At 38.1% G+C, this 25,516-nt stretch overlaps 1 protein-coding gene across 9 annotated transcripts in view; it reads right to left on the reverse strand.

Annotated features, from left to right (window-relative positions):
• LOC106906347 (mitogen-activated protein kinase kinase kinase kinase 3) overlaps positions 1–25,516 on the reverse strand; it is a 52,454-nt gene that overhangs the window by 24,633 nt on the left and 2,305 nt on the right. For 8 of the 9 annotated variants that reach the window (XM_088013124.1, XM_088013128.1, XM_088013122.1 and 5 more), the window contains exons 2-14: positions 9,039–9,096; positions 8,672–8,762; positions 8,481–8,545; positions 8,342–8,397; positions 7,114–7,161; positions 6,729–6,771; positions 6,533–6,605; positions 6,164–6,295; positions 5,215–5,277; positions 4,982–5,063; positions 3,877–3,993; positions 1,242–1,320; positions 1,087–1,145 (exon numbers count right to left, since the gene is read on the reverse strand). In XM_088013124.1, the coding sequence (XP_087869250.1) occupies positions 1,087–1,145; positions 1,242–1,320; positions 3,877–3,993; positions 4,982–5,063; positions 5,215–5,277; positions 6,164–6,295; positions 6,533–6,605; positions 6,729–6,771; positions 7,114–7,161; positions 8,342–8,397; positions 8,481–8,545; positions 8,672–8,762; positions 9,039–9,096 (966 nt within the window). Of the gene's footprint in view, positions 1–1,086; positions 1,146–1,241; positions 1,321–3,437; positions 3,513–3,876; positions 3,994–4,981; positions 5,064–5,214; positions 5,278–6,163; positions 6,296–6,532; positions 6,606–6,728; positions 6,772–7,113; positions 7,162–8,341; positions 8,398–8,480; positions 8,546–8,671; positions 8,763–9,038; positions 9,097–25,516 lie in introns of all 9 variants that reach the window. The other variant, XM_088013127.1, reaches the window with a different exon arrangement.

Here is a 25,516-nt window from a genome sequence, read left to right on the forward strand (position 1 = left end):
TTTAAGGCTACCAATGGGCCATATCCTGGTTTTCCGTCTTATAAATGAAACACTCTTTAGGTGTGACATTAAATCTAAATCAGAATTGTGGGTTTCACACAAAATACAACAAAGCAACAATCTCAGACTATTAGCTTCTGTGTGCTACTGTTTCAAAATCCCTTGGATGAAGAAAATCACATCGACTCCAAACTAACATGCGTAAACTTTGGGTGGTTAAACCTCCTGCTAATGTGCAAAACACTTTTCACCCAGGTAAAACTAACTAAGCTTGCTTACAAATGAAGTAAACTGACTGAGTACTCATATTTACTAACTAAGCTAACTTGGTTACCTTCCTACTTACCAACATTCCCTGCCATCTAACCTTACTTGTCAATGATGTAGGGTTGACAGGTAATACTTACTAATTTACTTGAAAACTTAAGTTACCAACATTACATACCACTAAAACTTATTTACTAACCATATTTGCTGATTAACTAAACTTACTTGTCAAACTGGACTTAATTCAATTTGTTTATATCGTGAAAATTCACAACAAATGTCATCTCAAGGCAAAAACATCTGTTCAATTCAAAGTTTACTCATTTGCTTATGAGCTTTACCAACTGGTTTTAGCTACATACCTACTAACTAACCCTACAACCCTTAAATTGCTTACTCTCTTTACATTTATACACTACTTAGCCCACTAACTTTGCATTCACATTCACTGTAATTGCGCACTAACCAAACTAACTATTCAAACTTTCAAACATTAGTAACTACCTTTGCTATTATCCGCTTTTCCTAAACTAACTTACCAACTGATATCGTTTACTTGCTTGTCAACCAACTCTGCTTACTAATCTTATTAAAGAACCAACTGACCTTACATGAACCAAATCAAAAGAATTTCAAGCGGGAAAGATCAGAGACAGAGAGCAGCATATTTTATAAAAACCACCAAGCTCATATACGGTTCCCTGTGGAGTGACAGAAACGAGTGCTTCGTATTACGAGGTTAGAAACAACAATGCAGGTGCAATTCAAACCAGTCTCGTTCACATGCATACACATATAAGGCCACGCCTCATTACTCACCGGCTCGTGATGAGGTTCTGTCTCCTTTCTCAGAAGAGGATCAAACTTCACTTGTCCGACTGCGAAGGGACAATGGGGAAAGACGGGGAATATGAGTTTGGCAGATGGACGTGAAATGAGAGCAAGAAAAGTGAAGACAGCGCGCTCTGACTTACAGTTTATCTCGGACAGAGTCTTTCCTTCCCTCGTGCTCCTGCTGGTGGAGCGGATCCGATGAGGAACCGAGACCGGAGACTAAAAGTGAAGAGCAGAGCAGTTCAAATGTAAGATTGCACTTAAGACTACCGCTGATTTGAAAGAAAAAAGCCTCATCGTTCTGCCATTTCCTGTGGCACAGCATTCAAAGACACAGCAAAAACAACTAGCCACTGCTTTTGGCCGAAGACCAAAAACATAGCAACTGAGTCACTGAAAAACAAATCTTTCTGCACTGGCAGCATCAAAACCTTTAGTCTTAAAAACCCAAGAAATTTAAGTTTTAGTTTAGTTTTTTTTTTTTTTTTACAATTCCACAGACAAACATGTCAATAATTTAAGGCTTATTTCTCCTCCCAACCTCCAAGAATTGAAATAAAAACACAAATGTTACTTAATTTGACATCATATCTTAAGCGTTTAATCTCAGGAAGTAGATATGTTTTTTTTCCACAGGAAACCCTAAACACACCACAAACTCATGCCATGCCTGATCAAGAACTGGAGATCTCAATCCAAAAATGAAAACAACTATAGTCATCAAGTAGACAGGAAATGTGAGTTGAAGATGGCTTCCCAACCTAAAATATCATTTTTATCTGCATCCTTTAAGATCCGGGTGAAGATGGGGATCCATAAACTTTACCACACAAACTTCTTTAAATTTTTCATACTTTGTCAAATTACAGTCTCCAATAGTCTTTTAGTGGGATTTTATGATAAAGCAACAGAAAATAGTGTATAATTGATAAGTGGAAAGAAAAATAATAGTTTTTTTATGGTAATACATCTGGAAACATGGAGAGAATTTGTATTCAGCCCCCCTTTACTCTGAAACGCAAATAAAATCAGGTGCAACCAAAAATCACCTGACTTACACATAGAATTAAGGTGTGTGCTACAATTTCTATACAGAATTTTAATTTTGTTCTGTTCGTGTTAAATACTGTTCACCTGACACTGAGTACAACAGCCACACAGTACAATGTGGTGATGGCAGCAACATGCTTTGGAGATACTTTTTCCCCCCCAACAAGGACAGGGAAACGCTAAACATCCATTGTAGCAAATGCTACACCTGATTGGCTTAAATCAAAGCATAATCATGTGTTAGGATGGCCAAGTCAAAGTCCAGACCTAAACCCACCTGAGAATCTGTGGCAAGATTTGAAAATTGAGATTCACACACAATGTGCAAATCTGGTAGAGATGTACATCTAAATACACTATTTCTACAAAATATGACAGATAGAGGTTGAATACAAATTCAAAGGACTCTTTAATGATCTTTATGTCTTAAAAGATGTTTTTAAAAGACTTTTTTTTCCTTTCCACTTCCCAATAGCACACTGCACTTATCTTTAGATCGTCGCATAAAATCCCAATAAAATATACTGAGCTTCGTGATTGTCACAACAAAATGAGAAAAACGATTTGAGAGTTTTGGCTTTGCAAAGGATAAAACCTTGCAAATGTTTTTTTTTTTTTTTTTTTTTTTTTTTTTTTTGTATTTTGCATAGATTTCTGTCACAGGTTGGAGTTGTACGTTTAAGACAAGTGAACGATTCTTCTAATTGTGTCTATAAGAAATCAGTTTAGAGAACTAGAACATGTGAAGCTTTGGAAGCTCTCTTCATCAACCACATCTTCATCCCAGCTGCTGCTATCACAGACCTGGGATGAGTTACAGATGTTTGCTTAGCGATGTTACACATTTAAGATCCCTAAAAGAGCTGCCAGAAAAATCTCACTGATGTGGCCATGGTTAGTCGATAATAAACGAGTTTCTTTCCAGAAAAACTAAAACATTTTGACCCCAGAATCATGTATGGCTTTAAGAAATTCATCAACTCAAACCATAAGGAAATAAAATGTTAAAAGGACTAACATACTGACCAGAAAAGGTAGTTAACAATCAGCCGACACTCAAATCAGCACAAAAAAAACATGAACGCTTAGAGTAATTATGCAGCTGCATGGGTAAATCCATGAATGCGTCACATGCCAGAGCCGAACTCCATGACAACACCAGGATTCAGAGGACAGAATGGAAACTCTCAACTGTGTTCAGTCGCTGCTGTAGTTCGAATTCAGAAGCATTTTCCAAGAACAGACAGTTTGTGTTAGAAAGACATCACTGCAGTCGACACAAGTACCTTCCTGCGGGCCGCAAAGCGGGGTGCGCGTCGAGCACCGGGGCTTATGGGGAGGAAATGACCTCTGTACTTAAACTAAGTGGGAGGAAGGAGGCGGGGAAAACAGGAGAAAAATGGAGGAGAGAGGAAAAGTGAGGTAAAAGACGGAGGAAAGAGAAGAGTGCCAAAGTGCGAAAGAATAGAGAAACAGGGGAGGAGAAGAAAAAAGCAAAGAATGAGTCACATAAACAAGGGCGAAAAAAAAAGAGCAAAAGGAAAGAGGAAATGACGGCTGGGGATCAGTGAATAGCCAGCTGAGGAGACATGAGGACATATTTTAAGAAAGGGAGGAAAGAAGCAAAATCCAGCAAATCACAATCACTTCTTTACTGATCTGCTTCTTATACTTGGCAGCACTTTAGTTTTCAAGCAGACGGAATCTCAGAAGGTGAAAGGTTACCTCGGGCTCAGGCTCGTCGTCATCGAAGTCGTTGTACGTGCTGTGGTCGGGGTTGTTGGACTTGTCCAGCAGCTCGATCGCAAGCGTCCTGCTGAGAGGCTGGGAGACGAACGGGTGCTGGAGGAGAGACAGAAGACGGAGGTCAGCTGAGGGTGTTTGCACACCTGATAGTCCAGTAGATTCAGTTCAATTGGGGGGAAAAAAGCTGCAACATTTCTTGTACTTTCAGCTGCGGTTGGCTTTCACACTGCAATGTATCAAACTATCCAAACCCTTTGTAAAACCTGTTCCACCTCCTCGCCTGTGGTGGCGCTGAAACAAAACAAACACCTCCAAACTTACAGGACTGATGTGAATGCGCCCGCAGGGAGTTCTGGGTAAATACACCCAAAACAAATGTGTGTGTTTAGAGCTAGTGGGAGAAATGGCTAGTGGTCTAGCGAAATCCTACAACCTCAAGTCTGACACCACTCCATTTTTGTTTATATTTTGCGAAGAAGGAAGTTTCTCTAATCTTGTCTGGTTTTCTTGTCGTGTCCTTCAGTGGTTCTTGGTGCAGCGCCCCCTCAGGGTAAGGAGGGGGTGAACAGGTTTAAAAAGGGTTTTGGATGGTTTGACACATAGCAGCGTGAAAGTGAACCGCACCACCTGAAAATGTAATGACTGTTGCAAATTTTGGTTCCCAATCGAACCGAGTCAACCGGACTATCAGGTGTGAAAAAGGCCCAAAACGTTCTTACGCCTTTCACAGAATCAAATTCAAGCACCGTAAGCATTTCCAAGGGGAGTTTCTAAGATTATAACACACGTAAAGTATAGTATAACAGTAACTTAATAGGTTCATAAAGCAACCAGTAAATGCAGTGTTGTTTTTTCAGGCATCGTGATCTATAGGATATATTTATAGGGTATATTTCAATTTTAAAATGTTAAAATTTTAATTTAGGTTAAATTTTATTTTAACCTAAAAGACATCAAAACTTGATTTCATGACATTTAGACGGGACGAGGATTCTCCTACATCTGCAACTGATATAAAAACTTACAAACTGCATTCCAGGTTATTTCCTTTAAAGAAGTAAAACTATCTTGTTTCATTTCTCACCTGCAGCAGTTTCTCTGCCGTAGGCCTCTTCTTTGGGTTCTTGGTAAGAGCTAGTTTCACAAAATGATGGAAGTTATTTGTCCTGTTTGTCAAGACCAGAGAAGAAGACAAACAAGAACAGAAGAAAGAGTTAAACTTTTGACCCCTCAAATAACTCATGCCATGGCTCTGATGAAAACGCCAACAGCTTCTTTGATAAACATGAAAATGATAAAGAAGTCAGTGACTCTCACCACTTGAGTTTATCTTTCAACTTCGGAGGCTGGAAGTTACTCTTTGTCATCAAGAACAGAGCCCTGGATGGGACGAAGAGGGAAACAAGTGATAGTGGTGGAACTATGCACAGTAGTTGTCTTGAATTGTACCAAAAAAAAATTTTTTTTTTAAATCATAGAAAAAAGGAGAAAAAAACCCACTTTCTTAAAACAGATATAAAGTAATATTCCAATCTTGACCAGATCTTAAGTTTTGATCAGAGTGTTTTAATTTGAAAATAAGAGTGAGGGTCTGTTCGCGGTCCGCTATAATCAAACTGTAGTTTCGGTCGTGTTCCTTTGCAGAGGTGTGAATGAGCAATCGAACTCTGATGTGGGCCAAAAAGAAGTGAACTCTGGTCCGCCAAAAACCTCGGGCTCAGCTCAGCTGACGTGAACGCTGCCGCGGTTCGAATGCATACGTGAACGCCAAGCAGACCAGAGACCATTTCAGAAGCAGAAAGTGGACCGAGACGCAGTGGATTCTGGGTAAATGCAAGCAAAACTAACGTGAGAGTCTAATGTTAGAGGGACAAATGACTCGTGGTCTTTTACCAAAGACAGCCACTAAAATCTGACGCTGCTCCATCTTTGTTTTCTTTGAAGGCTTTCATTTTGTTTCCTTCAGAAGATTTTGGTGCAGCGCCCAAGAGAACAAGTTTTCCAATTAGTTGGAATCGTTTGACAGAGTGCAGCAGCTGAAAAGCTAACAAATATTACAATTTTGGTCCCTCGTCACACTGAGTCGATGTGTGAAATCACCCTTCAAGAACAATCTAAACATTACATAATATTCTAATCATCCAAACAACCACCGCTCTTTTTTTTTTTTAGTTCAGTATGTTCTAATATTGTTTCACACAGAACTAGAACACACAGCCATCACTTCAGCAGAGTGTCAATAATAAACTTGCACACACAGCTTTACCTCATCGGGTGCAGGTCAAACATGGGCGGCTGTAGTTCTGCCAGCTCTATTGCAGTAATGCCCACTGCCCAGATGTCACACAGCTGATTGTAGCCCCCCTTCCTCTCCACTGCTGCCACCTCTGGAGCCATCCTAGATTAAGAGAGAAACCCATGGTGGAAGATGAAAGGATACAGACGTAGAAGCTAAATATAATTCCCCGTTTTTTTTTTTTCTTATAATCAAAAATGTGCATATTTTTCCCCAAATCCCTTGTTTAACTCTTCAATGAAAACGTAACAAGTCATGACTCCAACATAGCAGCAGGGAGAGGCTGCTTCACTGTCTAACTTCACTCTACCTGCACTGATACCCGCATATCAAACTCACCAGTAAGGCGTTCCAATGAATGACTTTCTCTTTGCAAGAGTGGCTGTGATCTGGGCCGACACGCCAAAATCAGCTAAAAAGAAGGCGAAGAGGAAAAAAAAGGGCATAAGAAAAATAAACCAAAGAAAACCCTTGTCGGTAAATGGAGTTGATCTCACTCTATCTTTAAAAACAGAAGATAAGAGTCGGATCTCACCAAGTTTAACGTAGCCGTTGTCTGTCAAGAGGATGTTGGCTCCCTATAAAAGCCCAAAGATACCACAAAGTAGCAAGAAAAACTTTCTGCTCATTTTCACAAAAAAATACTGACAATACATAAAAATGTACCCATGAGTTTCAAATAAATATTTGAATTAACTATGATGCTTTTATAAATTGTACAATAACAACAACAATAATAAAATGGACTTTATCTTAACCTGAGATGAAATTAGCCATTAAATGTTTTATTGACATCTATAAAGCTCTATTAAAAAATAATTCACACAACATTGTAAAGATTAAAATAGGCAAACTACAAAGGCAGTATCTAATTAAATGTCGGTTAAGAGAACATGGAGCAGACTTTAGTTCAGGCTCACCTTAATATCTCTGTGCATTTTGCCTTTGCTGTGTAGGTAGTATAAACCCTGTGAAAGGAATGACGAGGTTACTGATGTCAAACTGAGACCAAAATAAGATGATAGAAATAAGGCAGCTGATTGATTTCAGTTTTAGAACAACAACATTTGATGCATCTTTATAAGGTTTCTTAACATCAGCATGTTATACTTTCGGTTTTTAAGAAAGAGTAAGAGTTTTATTCTAAAAATAAAAAATGCCAGTAGTGTCCACAGTGCGGTCTGTGCGCTATGAGCCCAGCTGGTCGGTGCAGAACGACCCTTTTTTAAAAGTTTCGCCACCCAAAGAATGTCTTTAAATGGAAAATGTAACTTACAACACAAAGCATTACTCTTTTATCACATGCTCTTTGTTTTCTGTTTATTTTCATAGAAACAGGACCACAAACACAGCGACTTTGTTCAAAAGCAGCCATGTGTTAAGTCCAGCTAAAGAAAACAATTTAATATCAAGAAAATAGCAAACAATCCCAAAATATTGGAATTTTTAAGCAAATTTTTCATAAGGTAAACATGCAAGACATTTTTAATGCTTTGGAAGGACAATGATTTACTTATTTTTTCTACAAAAAATGAAACACTCTATTTAGTTTATTGTTGAGTAGATTAAATTAAAAATATTCTTAACAAGCTAATTTGGTAAAAATAAACAAAAAACACAAAGCGTTCTACTTTTTGACCCACGTGGCAAACAGTTCAGAAACCACTGCCTAAAACCTTAACACTAGCTTTGGTCATTTATGCTTTTGGTCCATAACGCACAGTTCAAGTATCAACATTACTTGAACTCATCAATGTGCACAAAACAGAGGCTGTTGCTATGGGCGACCTGTTGGTTCGGGTAGAAAATAATGAAGGAAAAGAGACAAAACCCCTCAGGTTTATAGGGTTTTATTTTGCATCAACTCTAATTATATATGAATTCTAATTTGCAAAAGTTCCTATACTTTTTTAAGTTATTTTTATATACATGACTTTTAAATGCAAACTTACTTTGATTTGTGGGGTTAATAATATGTCCAATTTGTGAAAATTACTGCATTAACATAAATCATGTTTCCATCAATGTTTTTTTTGTTTTGTTTTGAAATATCGCATTAGTAAAGATTTATTGGAAATGGAAAAATTCGGGGGAAAAAAAAAATACAGCGATGCTGAACGTCTATAATGTGTAGAGTGTAAACATTACCTGCAGGGTTTCCCGCGACATGTAGGCTATCTGCGACTCTGACAGAGGCCCGGTTACTGAGAGGAAGGAGAGAAAAAGCAGTTGCAGAAAAAAAATGATAAACATACAAAAAAAAATAAGACCTGGGTATAGATCTTACCATGATATATATCCTGCAGAGAACCACCTCCACAATACTCCATGCTGATCCATAATTTATCCCTTCTAAACAAACAAAAACAACAAAAGACATACCATATAACTCACTCTATATGTCTAACAATCAGATTATAACCAAAACATGCACCTTATTAACAGCTGTCACCAACTACTACACATTCACACTCTTACCGGAGATAGCTGCCAAAATAGGCAACAATGTTAGAGTGTTTACAATCCTTCATCATTAAGATCTCCTGCTGGACGACAGCAAAGTCCTCCCCTGCAGTCAACACAGGCATCATTGCAGCGATAATTAACTGCCATGGTAACACTATTGCTACTAACGCAACTAATTAATGAAAGAGGAGATGGATATAACTGAAACGGAGAGAAGGGAAAGTGGGGAACATCAAAGAAAATAAATATGGGGGACAAAAAAAAAAAAAAGAAAGAACTGAAGATCGCTCTTCTTGGAACAAGAAGTTGATAAAGAAACGGAGCATCCAATATAGGGACAAAAAAGGGAATAAACCAAGGCAAACATGAGGCAACTCACCCGGTTCCAGTTTGATGACTTTGATAGCAGCCAGCTCCCCTGTGTTTACGTTACGAGCCTAAAAGAATGAAAAGAGGAGAGGCTGATTAGTGGTTTAAAGCGTAGGGGGAAAACTTCACAGCAATGACTGTGGAATGTCAAGGTAGAGACAGAGCTGAGAATGGTCGGCATATATTCCTTTGCTTCAAAACACCAAACGCGAGGTTTATTCAGGTTTAATCAGTGACATAGTCATAGAAATCAGTTTCATATATATTGTCACTGAAACTCCCTAGTGCACTGAATCCTGACGATGACCAACAGGAGGGAAACTCAGAAATCTGATCTTCTGACCCTACCAACATAGGTTTAAAAATATCACAATATAGTTTGGATTTATTGCAATCCACAATAGAAAAAATACATCCCAATAATTAAAACTCTGTAATGCACATAATGTCTCTGACCTTAACACCCCCCCCCCCCCAACAGCAGGGAAAAAAATAATTGTCCAGCTGTTTTTACACATCATTCAGCAACGTCTGGCAATGTATTGTGGAAAAAAAAGAAGTACATAAGACTGTCCTACTTATCTTCAAAAGGCAATAACTCATGATAACTACACAACCCTTAGCCAGTTATCAGAGCACACAGATGCTGAGCTGTGACAAGACCCTTAAATTACCTACCAAATAGTTCACACAGCATAATGGTGCACATATGAGACAATCACCAAAACATCAGACGAAGGTTCAGGGACCGGTCAAAAATTAGCACAGCTACAAATTAAAAGCTAAATAAATATTAAGGTAAAATGGGTCTGGCTGCATCTTTAAAAAAAAAAAAAAAGGCAGCATAGACGTGCATAGATGTGCAAATTAATTGCACCCATTAAAACCAAATTATTTACTCTTAAATAATAAAGTTTGTCATCCTGTCAAGTTATCAGGTCCTGCAGACCAGATAACTACAACAATAACACTCTGTTTTGCTCTTTCATACACACTGTGTAACATCACCTCTGGACCTAATATAAACGGTTAATGAGCGATAATGGCAGGAGGGGGTGAAAAAATATTTTGAATACAAATATTATTGCATCTTATATTACAGTTGTTAAAGAGTGATTTTGCTGGGAAGCAATCCATCACGTACTGCGCCGCAACTCCTATGGAAGACATAAAGCTTCACACTGTAAATGGTCAGTTTTACTACAGCTGTTATTTTCTGTATTTATTTCCTGAATGGTGCAGTTCCTCCTCCTGATATATATATATATATATATATATATATATATATATATATATATATATATATATATATAGTCAGGATGTTTGCAGAATTACCAGGAATATTTAGGATTCACCAACATGTTTTGAGCCAAGGGCAATAAAGTTCCCACATAACTCATTCATATCCTATTACAGCACACTCAGATTGCCTGTGGGAGTGTGTGTGTGGTGTGTGTGTGTGTGTGTGTGTGTGTGTGTGTGTGTGTGTGTGTGTGTGTTGCTAGAGGAATGTGGGATGTATTTTTTTTTTCAGAAAAGTCGGAATTTGTCAGGAAAGAGAGAAAAACAGAATACAGAGAGTAACTTTTCTATAAATAGTGAAGTAAGTCTATATTTAGCGGAAGCGCTAACGGCGCAGGAAAGGAATTATAGATAAAGCACATAAATAAAAGATGGGTTTTCAGAGGAGACATGAACAGCCTGCTTCTTTTTGAGATCCAGAGTGGGAGTATGACTGTGTGAGACGAAGCAGAAGTGGGTATGAGCAAATGAAAGAGACATGAGCTGATGATGTCAGGACCCGAAAGGTGTGAGAAAAATTGAAACGGCCCTGAGAGCAATGCGTCATGTCTCAACAGCCTTTGTTGCATCGCTGCTCCAGTTAAGGATCCACCCTGTTTCTGGCTAAATCCCTGGATACATATTTACCACGTACAGATTCAAACAGTGTTTATACAGTGAGAACTGCCTTAAGGAATTCATTTGTACCCCAACACGTCCAACAACAATTTAAACTTGACTTATTGTTCAGTTTCAATAAGTTAAGACTTTCTATAAGACATTTTCCACTGTAGGACTATTTATTTAAATTGAACTATGAAAATTAACCTTGTAACTTGGATATTTATTTTCCCCATTTTGAACTTGCCAAGTCAGTTTTAGTAGCATAATTCTTGTTTAGGTTTGATGGGAAAACTAAATGTGTGAGTACATTAAAATATGTTTTGGACCTTTTTCTTACATAGGTGCCAAAATTGTTCATCAAAGCACATGCTGTTGGATGCTAATATTATAAGCTATGCATGCTGAGCACCCTTAGGTCAAATGGTTTTTATGATTTTTCAGAAATAAATCTGTAAATAACCAGTCAGTATGTTGGCCCAGAAGGGTCAACAACATGTAAAAGGTATGACAGATATAATGCTAATTTCCATTTAAGTCTTTTAGCAATTTAGCATGAAATGGAAGTTATACTACCTTCCTTTTAATCCTTTTAGTATAAAATGGAAGTTATTCTAGCTTCCATTTTAGTATTTTAGCATAAAACAGAAGTTATGCTAACTTCCATGTTAGCATTTTCACAATTTAGTACAAAATGTAAGCTATGCTAACTTCCATTTTAACAATTTAACATAAAACGGAAGTTGTGCTAGCTTCCGTTCTATGTTAAGGTCATCTTAATTTTGATGACCCTTATGTGGCATTGTAGATCAAAGCCAGTCAAGGGAAAATTGGCCAATTCTTATCTCTGGTGTATATGAAGCCATGGGGCTTATGGGGGCCTACATGAATGATATGATGAATTTTGACAATGAAAACTGAAATTGTGAATCTTATGAATATGTTTTAACAACTAAAGGTTTTCCCAAACAAACTATGTGATTTAACCCTTTGACATTCAGTCTGTTTCAGGTGAACCCACTCAGACAAGACTTGTCCCTGCTTCAGAACTACACCAGTGTGGGAAGAATCAGAGTAGTAAAGGGCTTAGTTTCTAGAAGTTAGATGTTAGTTTGGTTGACATAAGTCCAAAATATTGACTGATATTTCTGCTCCTTATGCAAAGATCATCAGCAGAGGTAAGATGCGCATTTACTCAACAGCCATTTGATCCGACTCATGCATTCTTTTGAATAGTGATAATAAATAACTGATAAAGGTGCAAGTGATTAAGTGAAGTATTGCTTCATCATACCATGGCAGCTCTCCAACATCCAGTTAACCCCAGGTGGAAACATAAGGTTCTTCTTCAGAAGCTCAAAATATTAATAATAAAACAAGAGCAGAATCCTGAACATGGTTATTGATGAGTTCAGAGGGAAACAATTACAGTACTACTGAAAACCAGTTAATTCTGATGAAGCATAGTGGGTATTTAAAGTTTCTATGGAGCACTTGTTCTGGAAAATGGACTATTTCAGATTTATTTAATTTCAGTTTATCTGGGTACTGTTGTTTGTGGCCAGTTTTATAAACTTGACTATCAGCAGCCTATTTTCAGGTGTTTTGAGTTTTAAAACATGGATGAAAGAAAAATTGCTTTGAGAAAAAAAAAAAAAAAAAGATTTCACAGAGTTCTGCCTTTCTGGTATTTTGCTAACCACATAAAAACACATTCATTCCTTTTTCCAGAGCCACAAATCAAAGAACAAATGGTTCCAGGCAGTTTCCCATAAAGGTTAATAATAGAAACAAAAAAGGACCAAATGTACAAATTTAATACATAACTGAATGCATTTTAAGACTTAGTAAAGAAAATGGGAACATAAAGTCTTTTTGGCATTGAGATAACATTGAGACAGCCATTCATGTTGACCGCCATCATGCTTTTTAAGGAAAACTGAAACATCACGAGTAAAACCCCGGTGGACTTCCCATACCAGCATGCTGCAATGATGAACTGAAAAAGATGACGAACTGAAAAATATGGAAGTAACTAGAAATAAAAGAGGAAAAGAAAACGTCACCCATCACTGACTTGTGATGACGTACAAGAAATGCTGTTTTTTTTTGTAAAGTTACAAGCACTAGTAAAGGCAGCGGGGCAGTGACAAAGACGGACCCTCACCACCACAACAACACGATGGGGGGAGGGGGGGGTTCGAGACACAAAGGGGTGCAAAGAGAGGAGATGCGGCAGGGAGAGCGGAGACGGCGTGTTTTCAGTCAGCAGACAGATCAGAGATGACTCACATCAGTCTGTGGCTCCCTTAGTGGCACCAGTACACAAGCCTATTTTTTCCCCTTATCTCTGGTAGTGGAAAAAATATTTTTTTATAAAAAGCACCAAGTCGACACAAGGTACTTGGAAACAGACAGAAACTTTAATAGTCTAACTGAAATGTTCTAACACCTCACTGCAATCAATTAGTTTTCTTTAGCATGAAAGAAAAATAAATAAACTACTTTTCTCTCTGCAAGTCATCCCTACTATATAGCTTTCCTGAGATTTCAGCAAAACATCAACACCAAGACTGTTTAACGCAGCAGATAAACAAAGCAGTTTCCTGTAAGGTATATTCAAAAAGAGTTGGAAACTAATAATAAAACAAAACGTGGCACTGTTTTGTGCTTTCTGGGTCAAGTTGGCAGTTTAGATGCACTGTAAATAAATTGCATCAGCGGTGCAGCCTGGGTGCCCGACCAAAGTGCTCAGCAACAGCTGATTAGGCGCTCAGCGATGCCGACATGGGGCAACGGAGAAAGTGATTAAGGTTGAGTAATAAAGTGGTTTGGTACAGAGTGAAGATCTTAAACAAAGTGGCGTTTCGAACACTAAAAGCACAGGAGTCAATTTATAAAGTTTGAGATCGAATGAAAAATGATAACCCATGCAGGACTGAGAAAAATATTTATTGGAAGCTTCTTGTTCTCAGAAGTATTTACAGCTGATGCACTTAATGCTTTTCCTACACCAATACAAATTTAGCAATTATCATGTGAATACTAATCACATGCCACAGTACTCTTGGAATTTAAAGTTCCATTCTAATAATAGAAAGACATGTTTCCAGGTTTGCTACACATTAATATGTTAATATGAGGTAAAGTAACAGCACTAATTTTTTTTTCTTTTTTTGAATTCTCACAACAGCAAAAGACAAAATATCTCACTGAGTTCGGCTTTTTACCAAAACCTGGTCAAATTGAAAAACAAGCAGAATAAAACAAAAAGACCGCAAGGAATAGCACTTTCTAGTGGACTAAAAAGGATAAGGTTTCCAAAAATCCAAGATCTAAAATGTTAAAGTCAGGACTTAATATGGTAGTTAAAAGAAAAAGCTGACACTGAATCCTGAACTACACCACTTTTGCGTTCATAAACAACAACAAAAATGTCAAATGTTCTTTCTAGCCGAGAAAGTGATAATGAGCCGTCTTTTATTTTATCTTTATTCTGGAAGCAGTTTTTTTTCCATCTAACATTCCTCACCAAAGTCCCTACTTGAATGTGGACAAGAAGAACAAACACAGTCGAAAATATCACTTGAAACAGCCTGTGGTTCCATGTTCATGGTGTTATTAAAACTCAGACATACTCTGTTCTGATTGGACTAAATTACTTTTTGAAATGTAAATAATTTACCTAGTAAATGGAAAAAGAATAAAAGTCTGAACATAGACTTTTATTCTACATTCTCCATTACTATTTTTTATTTTCTGTTCTTATCTTGGAAAATATTGAAATCAAACTATGAAGAAAATCAGTTTTTATAGAAGCCCAGATTTTTTTGACAAAACGTATAGCATTAGCAATAATATACGGCATAGACTTCTAAGTTTCTTATACAACCTCACATAAATGATGGACAATGCTTCTAAATGACACATCATCCATTAAACACATCCACAACATTCAAAACCTTTGTGAAGTCCAACTTACGTTGGGTAAAAGATCAAACTGGACAACAAGTAGCTCTGTTAGTTGACCTAAGTCACCTCAGATCACAGTTTTTTCTTGTACTTGCACAGTAGTGAAGACATTTTCCAGACATTAGCCAGAGAAACTTCATTTAGGAATGCAAAGCACTGGGTAACGTCTGAGAAGAACATGTCCGAAGAAAGCAAATTAGTGTTTGGGTTCAAGCGCTGGTGGGTTTACCTTTTACCCTTTTCTAGCTTGCCAGAACACCACTTCTCTATCTTGATGGCACTTTATTCAACATAAGTAGTCGTCCTGAATAAAAAGCTGTTTGCCTTTCTTAAAAACAAACAACTCTGTTGCCTCTGGCACAATGCAGTCACCGCTGTGACCTAACAAAATGTCTTCAATATCACTAGCTGAACAAGAAGCAGTGCTAACACACAGGCCCGGCGCTGATCCACACGTAGCCGGCTATCTGGGAAAACAAATGGCATTTTGATGGGTTTTGGCCTTTCATCCACATGAAAACTTCATTTGATATGACTAAAAAGTATTATTTATAAAAACGCAGAACAAAGTGAAGTGTTGAGAAAACTCCGTATTTGTGTTTGCGTGTGTATACACGAGAAAACGCAGATTTAAGGTAATGATGATTACAGTTGGCAATAAATAACGCAGCAATATGCCCACATACTTGCTTTAACATAATTCCCAATCGACATTGTCTTATTACCTTTATGTTCTAATACCCAATTAAGATGTTCATCTTAGCAATCCTCATGTTTCTCAAGACTTACAAGCAGTTACTACACGCTTGTAGTAACTGCTTGTAAGTTACTACAAGCAGTTACTTGTAGTAACTTACAAGTACTACAAGTAACTTTGCGCCCATTTGCGTCCACGTTTAAATCCTAACAGGAAACTGTGGTTGTTTTAAAGCAACCTGATTTTAGCTTTGCTCTATGCTGCCCCCTATGGGTTTGGCATGTTTAAAAACACGTTCAGAGGCGGATTTGTGTGGATAAAAATTTTTCTGAAGCCAAACCAATGTGCCTGACATACATTTTTTTAAAGAATGTGGCAGAGATATTTGTTTACATAAAGACCTGGCTATGTTTGTACAAAGCCTAAGCATCATTGCTGGAGAACATTAATAACTTGTTCTTAGCAAACTCAGTGTTTATGGTCTTTTAAGTAATTTTGTTTTGCACTTTTTAACATCACAACCAAACACAACTCCGTATTTTATTACAAGTCAATCCTTACAGTTTTTTATTCTCCAACTTCTCATAATCACTTTGCCTGACATCAAACCATTGTTTAAGCACAGAAACTACAAAAGATAATTGTTTTTTTTTTTTTTCTTTTAAGAAACACTTGTTTGCAGTTGTAAACTACTTTAAACCTCGGCCCCTGCTGTTTTGTTCCAGCTCCTCAGAGGGGCAGTTAAAGTCTGGCCTCAGGCAAGACTAAAACAGTCCGAAAATATTTACAATGCCTTACTAGTCCTAAGATGTTCCTCTTAGCAATCCTTATGTTTCTCAAGTCTTGTAAGTTTTTGACCAAAGCAAAAATCCCCCCGATCTGATTTAAGAGTTTCAAACAAACAAACAAAAAAAAAAAAACAATGTTTCACAGCAGCGCAAAGCTGCAGCTCTGCCTGTTACTGATCTTATCGTCTCTGTTGCTCAGCCATCAGTAAGACCCTAGGGGGGAGAAACAGGTGAGACGAGGGCTGAAACCAGTCAAGTGTGTTGAATTGGCAACACCTGTCTTTCAACAAAACACCCGGACACTCAAGCAGAAACACACCGTCTAAATGTGGAAACATGTAACACAACGATCCAAAACCTCTTGAGTCAGCTTTTAAATGAACACACTTTTCTTCTAATCGCCCGAACACTTCAAAGCTCCGCATGCTTAGAGCTGCAGAGGTGGATTTCCTTTTGAAGCAGCATTTTCCAGACTCTCTGGTCTGAGAAGTAACAGAAAACACATTTCACACACTGCTGCAACTTTGGAGGATATGTAGAGATCCACAGTTAGGACGCAAGAACAGAGAGAAAGGTCGAAATCTACGTAAGCTATGAAATGGGAACAGCAAAAGTGGAAGAAAGCGCTCAGGTCAAATCAGATCAAAACTGAACTTACATACAACTGTGTGGTTGAAAACTAAAGCTCAACATGACATTGGGAAGGCATTTATTGTATCGTTTACCATTTATCGTGATAAATTTGTTATCATGACCATTATTTTAATGTATTTTTGTTAATGATGTTTAAAAAAAAACACAAAACTATCTGTACCGTCTTTAAAAAACTGTCTTTCAGTGCAATATTTCCTTTTGTGCGTTGACCTGAATTCAAATTTAATGTAAATAGAAGCTATAAAATATGCTTGTCAAACAAGATGGCAGTTCTTGGAGACCCAAGAAGAATATTGGCAAAAAAAAATTAACGGATAAAATTGATTTATCGTCCAGCTCTGCAGTTACCTAAAAAAAAAGAAAGAAAAAAAGAAAAAAGAGTTCCTATCACCACTTTTATTTTTATCACAAAAGTACCACAAGATATCTTAATAAAACTTTAAGTTGTACTTACTTTAAAAAAAGTTAAGCTATCCATCTTTTTTTTTTCATTACACAATCACACATTACTTTGTATATGTTAAAGAATGTGACGTAAAACATAAATTATGGAAAAGTTCAAGATGTATTAAAAACTGTACTATGTGGGTTATCTAGTTGCATTTTCAGACGAGTCATTTCATTTTTCCTGTTTACTTTCTAAAAACCCAGTTCCAGGTTCCAGTATTTATGTGAGTATCAGGGGATAAAACTACTCATTCAAGCAAAACACCAGAACCTTTAAACATATTTTAAACACACAAATTTTGATCAAAATTTTCCTTTTTGTTTTCATTTTTCAAAACGTTCTGTAAAGATTGAAGGAGACAACGCAACAGAACAGCAATTCAGACACCTAACTTTTAAACTTTCCTTACATTAGGCTGAACACAGAAAGGCAACTCGGGATTGGTATGGAATGAGAAATAAAAATAAGCTGCAGCAAAAAAAAACCACATAAACAACTTATAACTTCCAAACAATGTGGGGAAAATACATAAGCCGTTTTCTTCTATGTATGTTTACATGTATAAACTACAAATAAAGCTTCAAAATCAAAAGTCTGATGGTAGATACAGACAGCTCATCCAATTAGGAACGCGCGACTTCCTCAGCAGAAGTCTGCAGTCCAAACGCATTAACACAGAGCTGTAAATAAACTACTCAGGTGCTGGCGTAGCTCCACTGGCATTTTCACTTGTCAGACTCTAAACCACCCTGCAGAAACAAGTCATCTCAGCCAGGCTCTGAACCGTAGTGCACACAATCCAACAACTTATCTTTGCGGTGAGCCAACAGAACAGGATTGGGTACTAAACTGTATAAACATGCCCCGAACATAGTCGAAATTACTGGTTGTGACCTGCCTTGAGATCTGGCGTATGTGATCCAACTGAGAACTGATTAAGACAGTGAAAATACTCTGAAATTGTTGAATTTTATTATTCTTGAAGCTGACTTAAAGCGATTTATAGGACATGTTGGATCTATTGTTTATTCTACTAACTATTGTTTAGAAGCCTTAAAAGAGGTGAAGCTCATATCCCTTCCTGGTAGATCTGGTTTTGCTTCGTCACAGCTTTGTGCTCAACACCAACCTCTGAACAACAGTACAAGTTGGAAATAGGACACTGCTACAGAGGAGGCTGAATCATGCATGTCTTCTATAGCTGCGGCAGTCATGGTGGCAGTATGTCAGAGTCGTCGCTACATTGGTTCTAGGGCTGTTGTAAACGAATATTTTAGTAATCGAGTAATCTATCGATTATTCTTACGATTAATCGAGTAATCGGATAAAAAAAAATTATAAAATGAAATATTGGTAAATCTGGCATAATACCGGTTACGATCAGATATCAATATCAGTCCAATTTTTCATATTTGAGCATCCCTAACAGTTGCTTTTTTGTAGTTTAGAAAACTAACCTGTAACAATAATAGCTCACTTTCTAAGTTAACCAGAAGAAAAGTTATAGAAAAATCTGAAATTATATTGAATTTAATAAAGAGGCAGGCTCACAAATATGCTTATAAAAATGTCTACAATCCAGCTTTTAGTTTATGTATTCATCTTCAGTGAGTTTAATAGATTAATTAAACTCACCTTGCCACCTAACCTGTCACGCTTTGGGTTTGAAAATACTGGAAATGCCGCCTGGAGTGGGAGGAGAGGGCGAATGAACGAACGTAAGATGGGGTGGAGGGGAGGAAATAGACCAGCGGACTGACGAACCGTTAGACCGGGGGACGAACACGGGGGAAGCAATACGGGATATTTACGACACCTTCACTGGTCACACTCAGAAACTCATCTACCAGCCATGTACGATGCGCTCCGCCACCCGTTTTTTCAGACCGGGATATGAAATTTATTGTGTGGTTCGTCGGTAAAGCTACATTTACACGGTAAGCATCAGCTACTCAGCCGCCCGCCCTGTTCAGTCTATCCGCTCACCTCAGCGCTCTTCCCGCCGTTCGCTTTCAACCAGCAGCCCCGGAGGAGAAATGCTGCCGTACTCCAGGCATTCCAGTCATTTTAAGGATGCTTATCGGTTCCCCAAAAACGATAAAAAGTCGGGCATTATCATCAATCAATAAAATCCCCACGGGCCAATCTTGAAGATTGGACTTTATGCCGCTGAGACTTAGCTTTTGTCAACAACTCAGAGGCGGAAGTGAGAGCTCCGCGCAACGCAAATGAAGTCCCGGCCGGAACACGGTGCGCTAACTAATAAAACATAAATTAACGAAGCTTCGAGGCAGGTAAATTTTCCTCGAGGAATTTTAGTAATCGAGGTACTCGAATCATTCGAGGAATCGTTTCAGCCCTAATTGGTTCTGACTGTTTCTTTCTGAAGACTTGAGAAGGAGGAAGTTCTAATCCTCGTCCAATGATCAGGATGTTGCACTGTGATTGCTGTAGCCTAAAATTACTGATGTTGTGGTATATTTTTCAAAAAAAGGTTGTGGTCAAAGTTGCCAATTTTTTAAAGTTTTATTTTTGCCATAACGTGGTTAGGGTTTCCCCCAGTGTATTATAAGCCTGGCGGGCCACCAGGCTTTACTTGATACCCCATCATCACTAAGCCAAGCATTATTTTTTTATTTTAAATATGTCTTTTTTATAAATACTAACAACACTGACAGTAAGGACAGAATAAGCTAGGTTTATAGTTGAGGCGTTGAACTGGGGTCGAGGGCGTGCTCACAAATTGCAAAATCCCTGCATCTGTTGGCCTCAGACACTATCATTTCCAAATTACCTACTCCCTACTTGTGTACCTCAAATTTTTTGTAACTATTAAGATTTTTTAAACACAGAAACACGTTTGACCGCTAGTGAACTGCCTCAGAGCCACTACTACAAGGCTTAGCAGGTTTTCTGGGGGAAACACAAATGATCTAACAAAATAGCTGAACTTGCTGCACACACCAGTCTCTTTTGCTCTTCTCACTTTCTACTGTGACATAAAAAGATTTCTTGTAAATATGTGGAAAGCAACAGTGAGCACAACTTTTGAACAGAAATGAAAGAAGATTAGTTTTATTTCTGGCATTAGCTAGCTGGCAAGGGATGTAAAAATAGGTAACAACAACGTTAGAATTCTTGCTAACTAGCTTAATATGATATACTGCCCTGGATTAGCTATTAATCATTTAGCTGGCAAGCATCAAGATGTGTAAGCTTGTGGTGCGTTTAAAGACTGCTCGGAAAATCTTGTTACCAGATCTTAATGGCTGATTAAATAGTTATAATAGCTGAAAAAAAATACAGAGGTCAAAGAGCACAGATTGGGAATAGGGAAGTGTGGGGCACATGTCCCAGGCATAACCCAGTTCAGTTATGAACATGTCTATAGAAACAGCATAAGTAAGTCCTATAGCACATCTCAAAATCATTTCTGAGGCCAGTATTGCTTTGAGTCACACATGCTTTTATAGACTAGTCATGAAACAGGAGGTTAGGTTAAGGAGGCTAAGGGGATTGGTGAAAACTCAGCTGAGATGCAATGACTGGCCAGAAAAGAATGAAATCACCAAGGTGACTGGTCAGATTTGAGGTTAAGCTGCAATGATTAGTGAAAATCGCAAGTCCGCGCAAAATTTAAAAAACCAATGACTGAATCTGCATAAATGGTTGAGATTGCAACTTTCTGGACAGACTGACCATCACCCTCAACTCCATCTCTTTCACAGTGATTCAGGATGTCATCCAGGACATGTTGATGTGGTAAACCTAAAGAGGCCTCTTCAGATTCGCTCAAAAGACTGACCGCTACCGGAGATCCCTACTGTCCACAGTAAAACACCAGCCACCATGACTCTTCGAAGATTTTCTCTTTTGGATAAATAAAAGGATTGTTGAATGTGAAAGTAATGAATTTTATCAGTAGAACAGAAACACAACCATCAAAATGAGGCCTACACGTTCAGAAACGATTAGAGTGACCCTACTTTCACACAGAGGCTTCCTTCATACCAGCTGACGCCTGTGTATCTACATGGACGAGCAAACAAGAGGAGGAACTGTGACAAAAACAGGATAGCTGCAGAGCAGCGGCTACGACTGTGACTCTGCAGCCATCTGTGTCGGCGTGGCCGTGCATGTATTCGTACAATCGTTTCGTTCTGCGTGCGTTTGTGTGTGCGTGTCGCACAACAGCTCTTTGGCCCTACCGTCTTCCTCCGTCAGAACAGCGTGAAACAATAGGAGACGAACGAGCGCGCACAAAAAGACGGGAGGAAGCACAGATTCCTGAATTCCTGCAGCACGACTGCCAAGCTGTGCCACATGCATATATCCACGGTGAGGTCTGGCCACAGGAAATCATTATCCTCACCACATTTAGAACAACATTCCCATAGTTTACAGAGAAAGCCCCCAAAAAAAAAGTTTCAATAAATGTTACTTACATGACAAGACAGATTTCGAAAAACAAAGCCAGCCCAATCTTAAATTTTGCTCGTAGAGTTTTAATAGGATTTGAAGGGTAATTTTTGCAACCGCAACAGGTTGCTGCATGCCATCATTGATCATGTAGACTGGATGAGATTTCTAAAGGGCTAGCCATGGAGTAAGCATGACTCAGCAAGGATTAGAATGGGGCTCCTGCAAAATAAACTAAGATAGACGCTTTTCTTGAACGCACATTGCTTCTAGAACAAACTTTTTAATTGATCACCACCTTGCTTCCCATCTCTGAACCTGCGACATACAGAGGTTGAAGACAGCTTCAGCATGGAGGTAAATATTTGATCTCAAGTCTTCTGCGGCACAACAAGTAAAGGCAGATATAAAAGCAACGCCACTGAAGCAAGTTATCATGGATTCACAGCAACACGTCAAGCTGATACTTGTCCTTATTTAAGCTGTTTTTCAGGCACTCCGAGTGAGAATGTGGGAATACAAAGTGAAAAAGCGGTCTCTCTCCTCCAGCCAAATAAAAGTGACAAATCAGTAAATACGGCAGCTTTAACAGCAGCGACTGAACGACAGGCTCATCACTGTCGGGTTTTTACTTCGTGTCACTGATTTAATGCAGCAAACTTCAGTTATTGTGGTAAAAAAAAAAACTGTGGACCACACTCACATTGCAGATTACTAAAATTGGGAATAGAACTTTTCGCTGCAGATGTTTTGAGCATGACATTTTTGAATATTTGTCATCCTCTGCAAAGATTTTTACAATTCATGCCAACTGCGGCACCCACTGTGCTTGAATAATCCCACATGGCTTTCAGGTGAAAAGCTGAGTAGTTTGGAGCTGAAACGCCAATTGTTAAAGTTTATGACGTTCAAAGCAAGCTGCTTGGCTGGTGGTGAAGTAGAGAAAATTGTCAGAGTACCATAATCAATTTCTAAAATACAGTAATTGGTAGTTGCAGCCATAATCAGAAGCAAGACTGTAGCTTAATTAAGACTATAGGCAACTTAGTTTGTATCATACTTGGTGAGAAACTTAAAAGAAGGTTTGTGGAATTTCTGCATTGGGAAAAATATCTGTCAAAAACAGACACTGCACCGTATATGTGGGTGACAACAACTTGAAGTCTAAAGACAAGAGGTGCGTAATTTACTGTAGTTTAAGTCTACTGAGTTTTTAGGCTTATACGTAGCACTAATTTAATGACTGAGCAGTATTAGAAAATCAGTCACCTGACTGAAATCCACAGCCTCTATAGTTTTACAGGTCAAATAAAACCAGTGTTTAAAAGAAGAAAGAAAAAAAACCCCGCCAACACTGAAAGAAGCATACGAATTAGACACGACTGGTTCCCTAAGGGCAAATTCTTCAGAGGATCAAAGATATGATATGCTGGCCTGTCGCCTGCATCGGCCAATCGCCCCCTCCTCAGTCACTAGCACAGAAGGAGAGGCCTGGCTACGAACCGAGGAGAAAACAAGCTAGCGGAGTTCATGCTTTGTTTCCTGCTCAAGCATTCCTACCCGAGCCTCACTTTTTCACGCAGTGGTAGAACCAAATATAGGCATCAACGAGGCTTACCAAAATGGCCCGGTGCTCGCAGCACATCCTTTAATCCAGCAGTTTCAGGTTGGAGCGCTGATCTGCAGCAAAAACCATTTGTTTTCAATGTGAACCCAAGGCATGCCAGGCATAACATCACCAGAGTCCAGGCAACATAACAAGTCTCAACAATGGACTTTCTGAGATCATTGCTTTGTTGTTATTATTTTTGACTCAATTAACTATTTTCCGATCATTAATCTGCTGTGTGATGTTTGTAGGGCTGGAATGATTAATCAGATTTATTATGATTAATCTGATAAATCGATTACTCTTAATTAATCAATTATTGAACAATAATCGTCAACTAATTTAGTAACTGACTAATTGTTAACATACAGACTCAAAAAAAGGCTATTTGCTGTACGAACATATTCAGTGCCGTAATTATGTCAAAACTGTACAAAAATAATAGACATTTTGTACTTAAGATTAGGGCTGTAGTGATACAATAATCTCAGGATATGATACACGATATTCAGCTCACGATACGATATATATTGCGATATTCAGCAAACAAGATTTTAGAGGGACAGAGTGATTTTGGTGACATTTTGTGACTGTGATAGAGTTGGATTGAATTAATTTAACTGAAAACTGATTAAAAGCACCAACTACACAATACCTGGCTCTGGCTGGACATGGACACAGACTTAAAGTCGACAGCTGGACAAAATGAATCAAAGAAGTGGCGGGAAAACATGTTTCTTTTAATTGAAACAGTACAAACTGTAGCTTACATGCATTTGTAAAGTAAATAAAGTGCACCAAGTACCCTGCTCTGAATAGTTTGATACCTTTTTGACCTTGACACTTAACATCTGAACGAATCACTCTAAGCCTGATGACCTAATCACTCTCCCGGCAAAGCAAGCAGTGAGTGAGCAAGGTGACAGTTGGATGTTACGATACTTGTGGATGAATATAAATTTTTTTCTAGGAAAGAAAATATCGATATACATCGCAAAATCGATATTATTACACAGCCCTACTTAAGATTAAAAAAAATAAAACAAAACCTTTGTCTGTAAATATGTTTTACCCAGAACTCCTTAAGTAGCATAGTTTTAGCTTCAAATGGTTCAAATTATGTAACAAAACAAAATAACAAGAGCACTTTTTGATATTCACGTATCAGTTAACGCAAAAATTAAATCAACAAACGATGAAACATACAGTAAAGGAATGCTGTGTTACAGAATTTTAGGCAATAAAAGGTTTATTTTCTTATTTAAAAAAGGAATTCTTTGTTTATTTGCATCCTGTTTAAAAAAAAGGTTTAACTGGTTTGACAAAAAATCTGCTAAATGCACCTTTTTTTTAATCTGATTAATCAATTAAACGTCTGAATAATCGATAGAATAATTGATTAGCTGCAGCCCTAGGTGTTTGTCACTGTGTTTGGCAGGCATCTCGGCCCCCAAACACAGTCCCGACTCCCGCTGAAGGTATTCAGTCAGACTTATCAGACTCAAGCGAGGCAAAGATACTGAACTTTAATTAGAAACAAACAAGATTAGCTGCAACGGGGCAGCTTACAATATGCAAAACAAACCCTAGAGAATGACATACTGACCTTATGGTGAGGTTACACGCAAGACATTGATAAAAGCTGAACTGAAAAATATTCCAATTTCCAACATCAGAGAGCCTGCAGCATATATACCAACATCATCTTGTTCTGTCAAGAAGTTCCCTGAATATATATAGTCAGCCAAATGCCTCGCTCTGCCATGACTAACAAATTAAAAACCACAAGGGTGAAGGAATACAAAACAAGCAGCTAGAAATGTGCTGCTTGTCTGTGCAAATTGGAATGACTGAAATCATTCAAAATTAGAAATAGTGGCGATTGCACAGACCAGACCTTTATTCAGCCACTGGTGACTAAAGGGTTGAGGTTTCATCTGTCAGTTGTCACAAGGTCAGATGCTTTAGTGTTTGTAGTTTTGCTGCATCTGATTGCATT

This window comes from Poecilia mexicana, unplaced genomic scaffold (assembly GCF_051168715.1).
Source record: "Poecilia mexicana isolate PSO_F unplaced genomic scaffold, ASM5116871v1 scaffold_15, whole genome shotgun sequence".
NCBI lineage: Eukaryota > Metazoa > Chordata > Actinopteri > Cyprinodontiformes > Poeciliidae > Poecilia > Poecilia mexicana.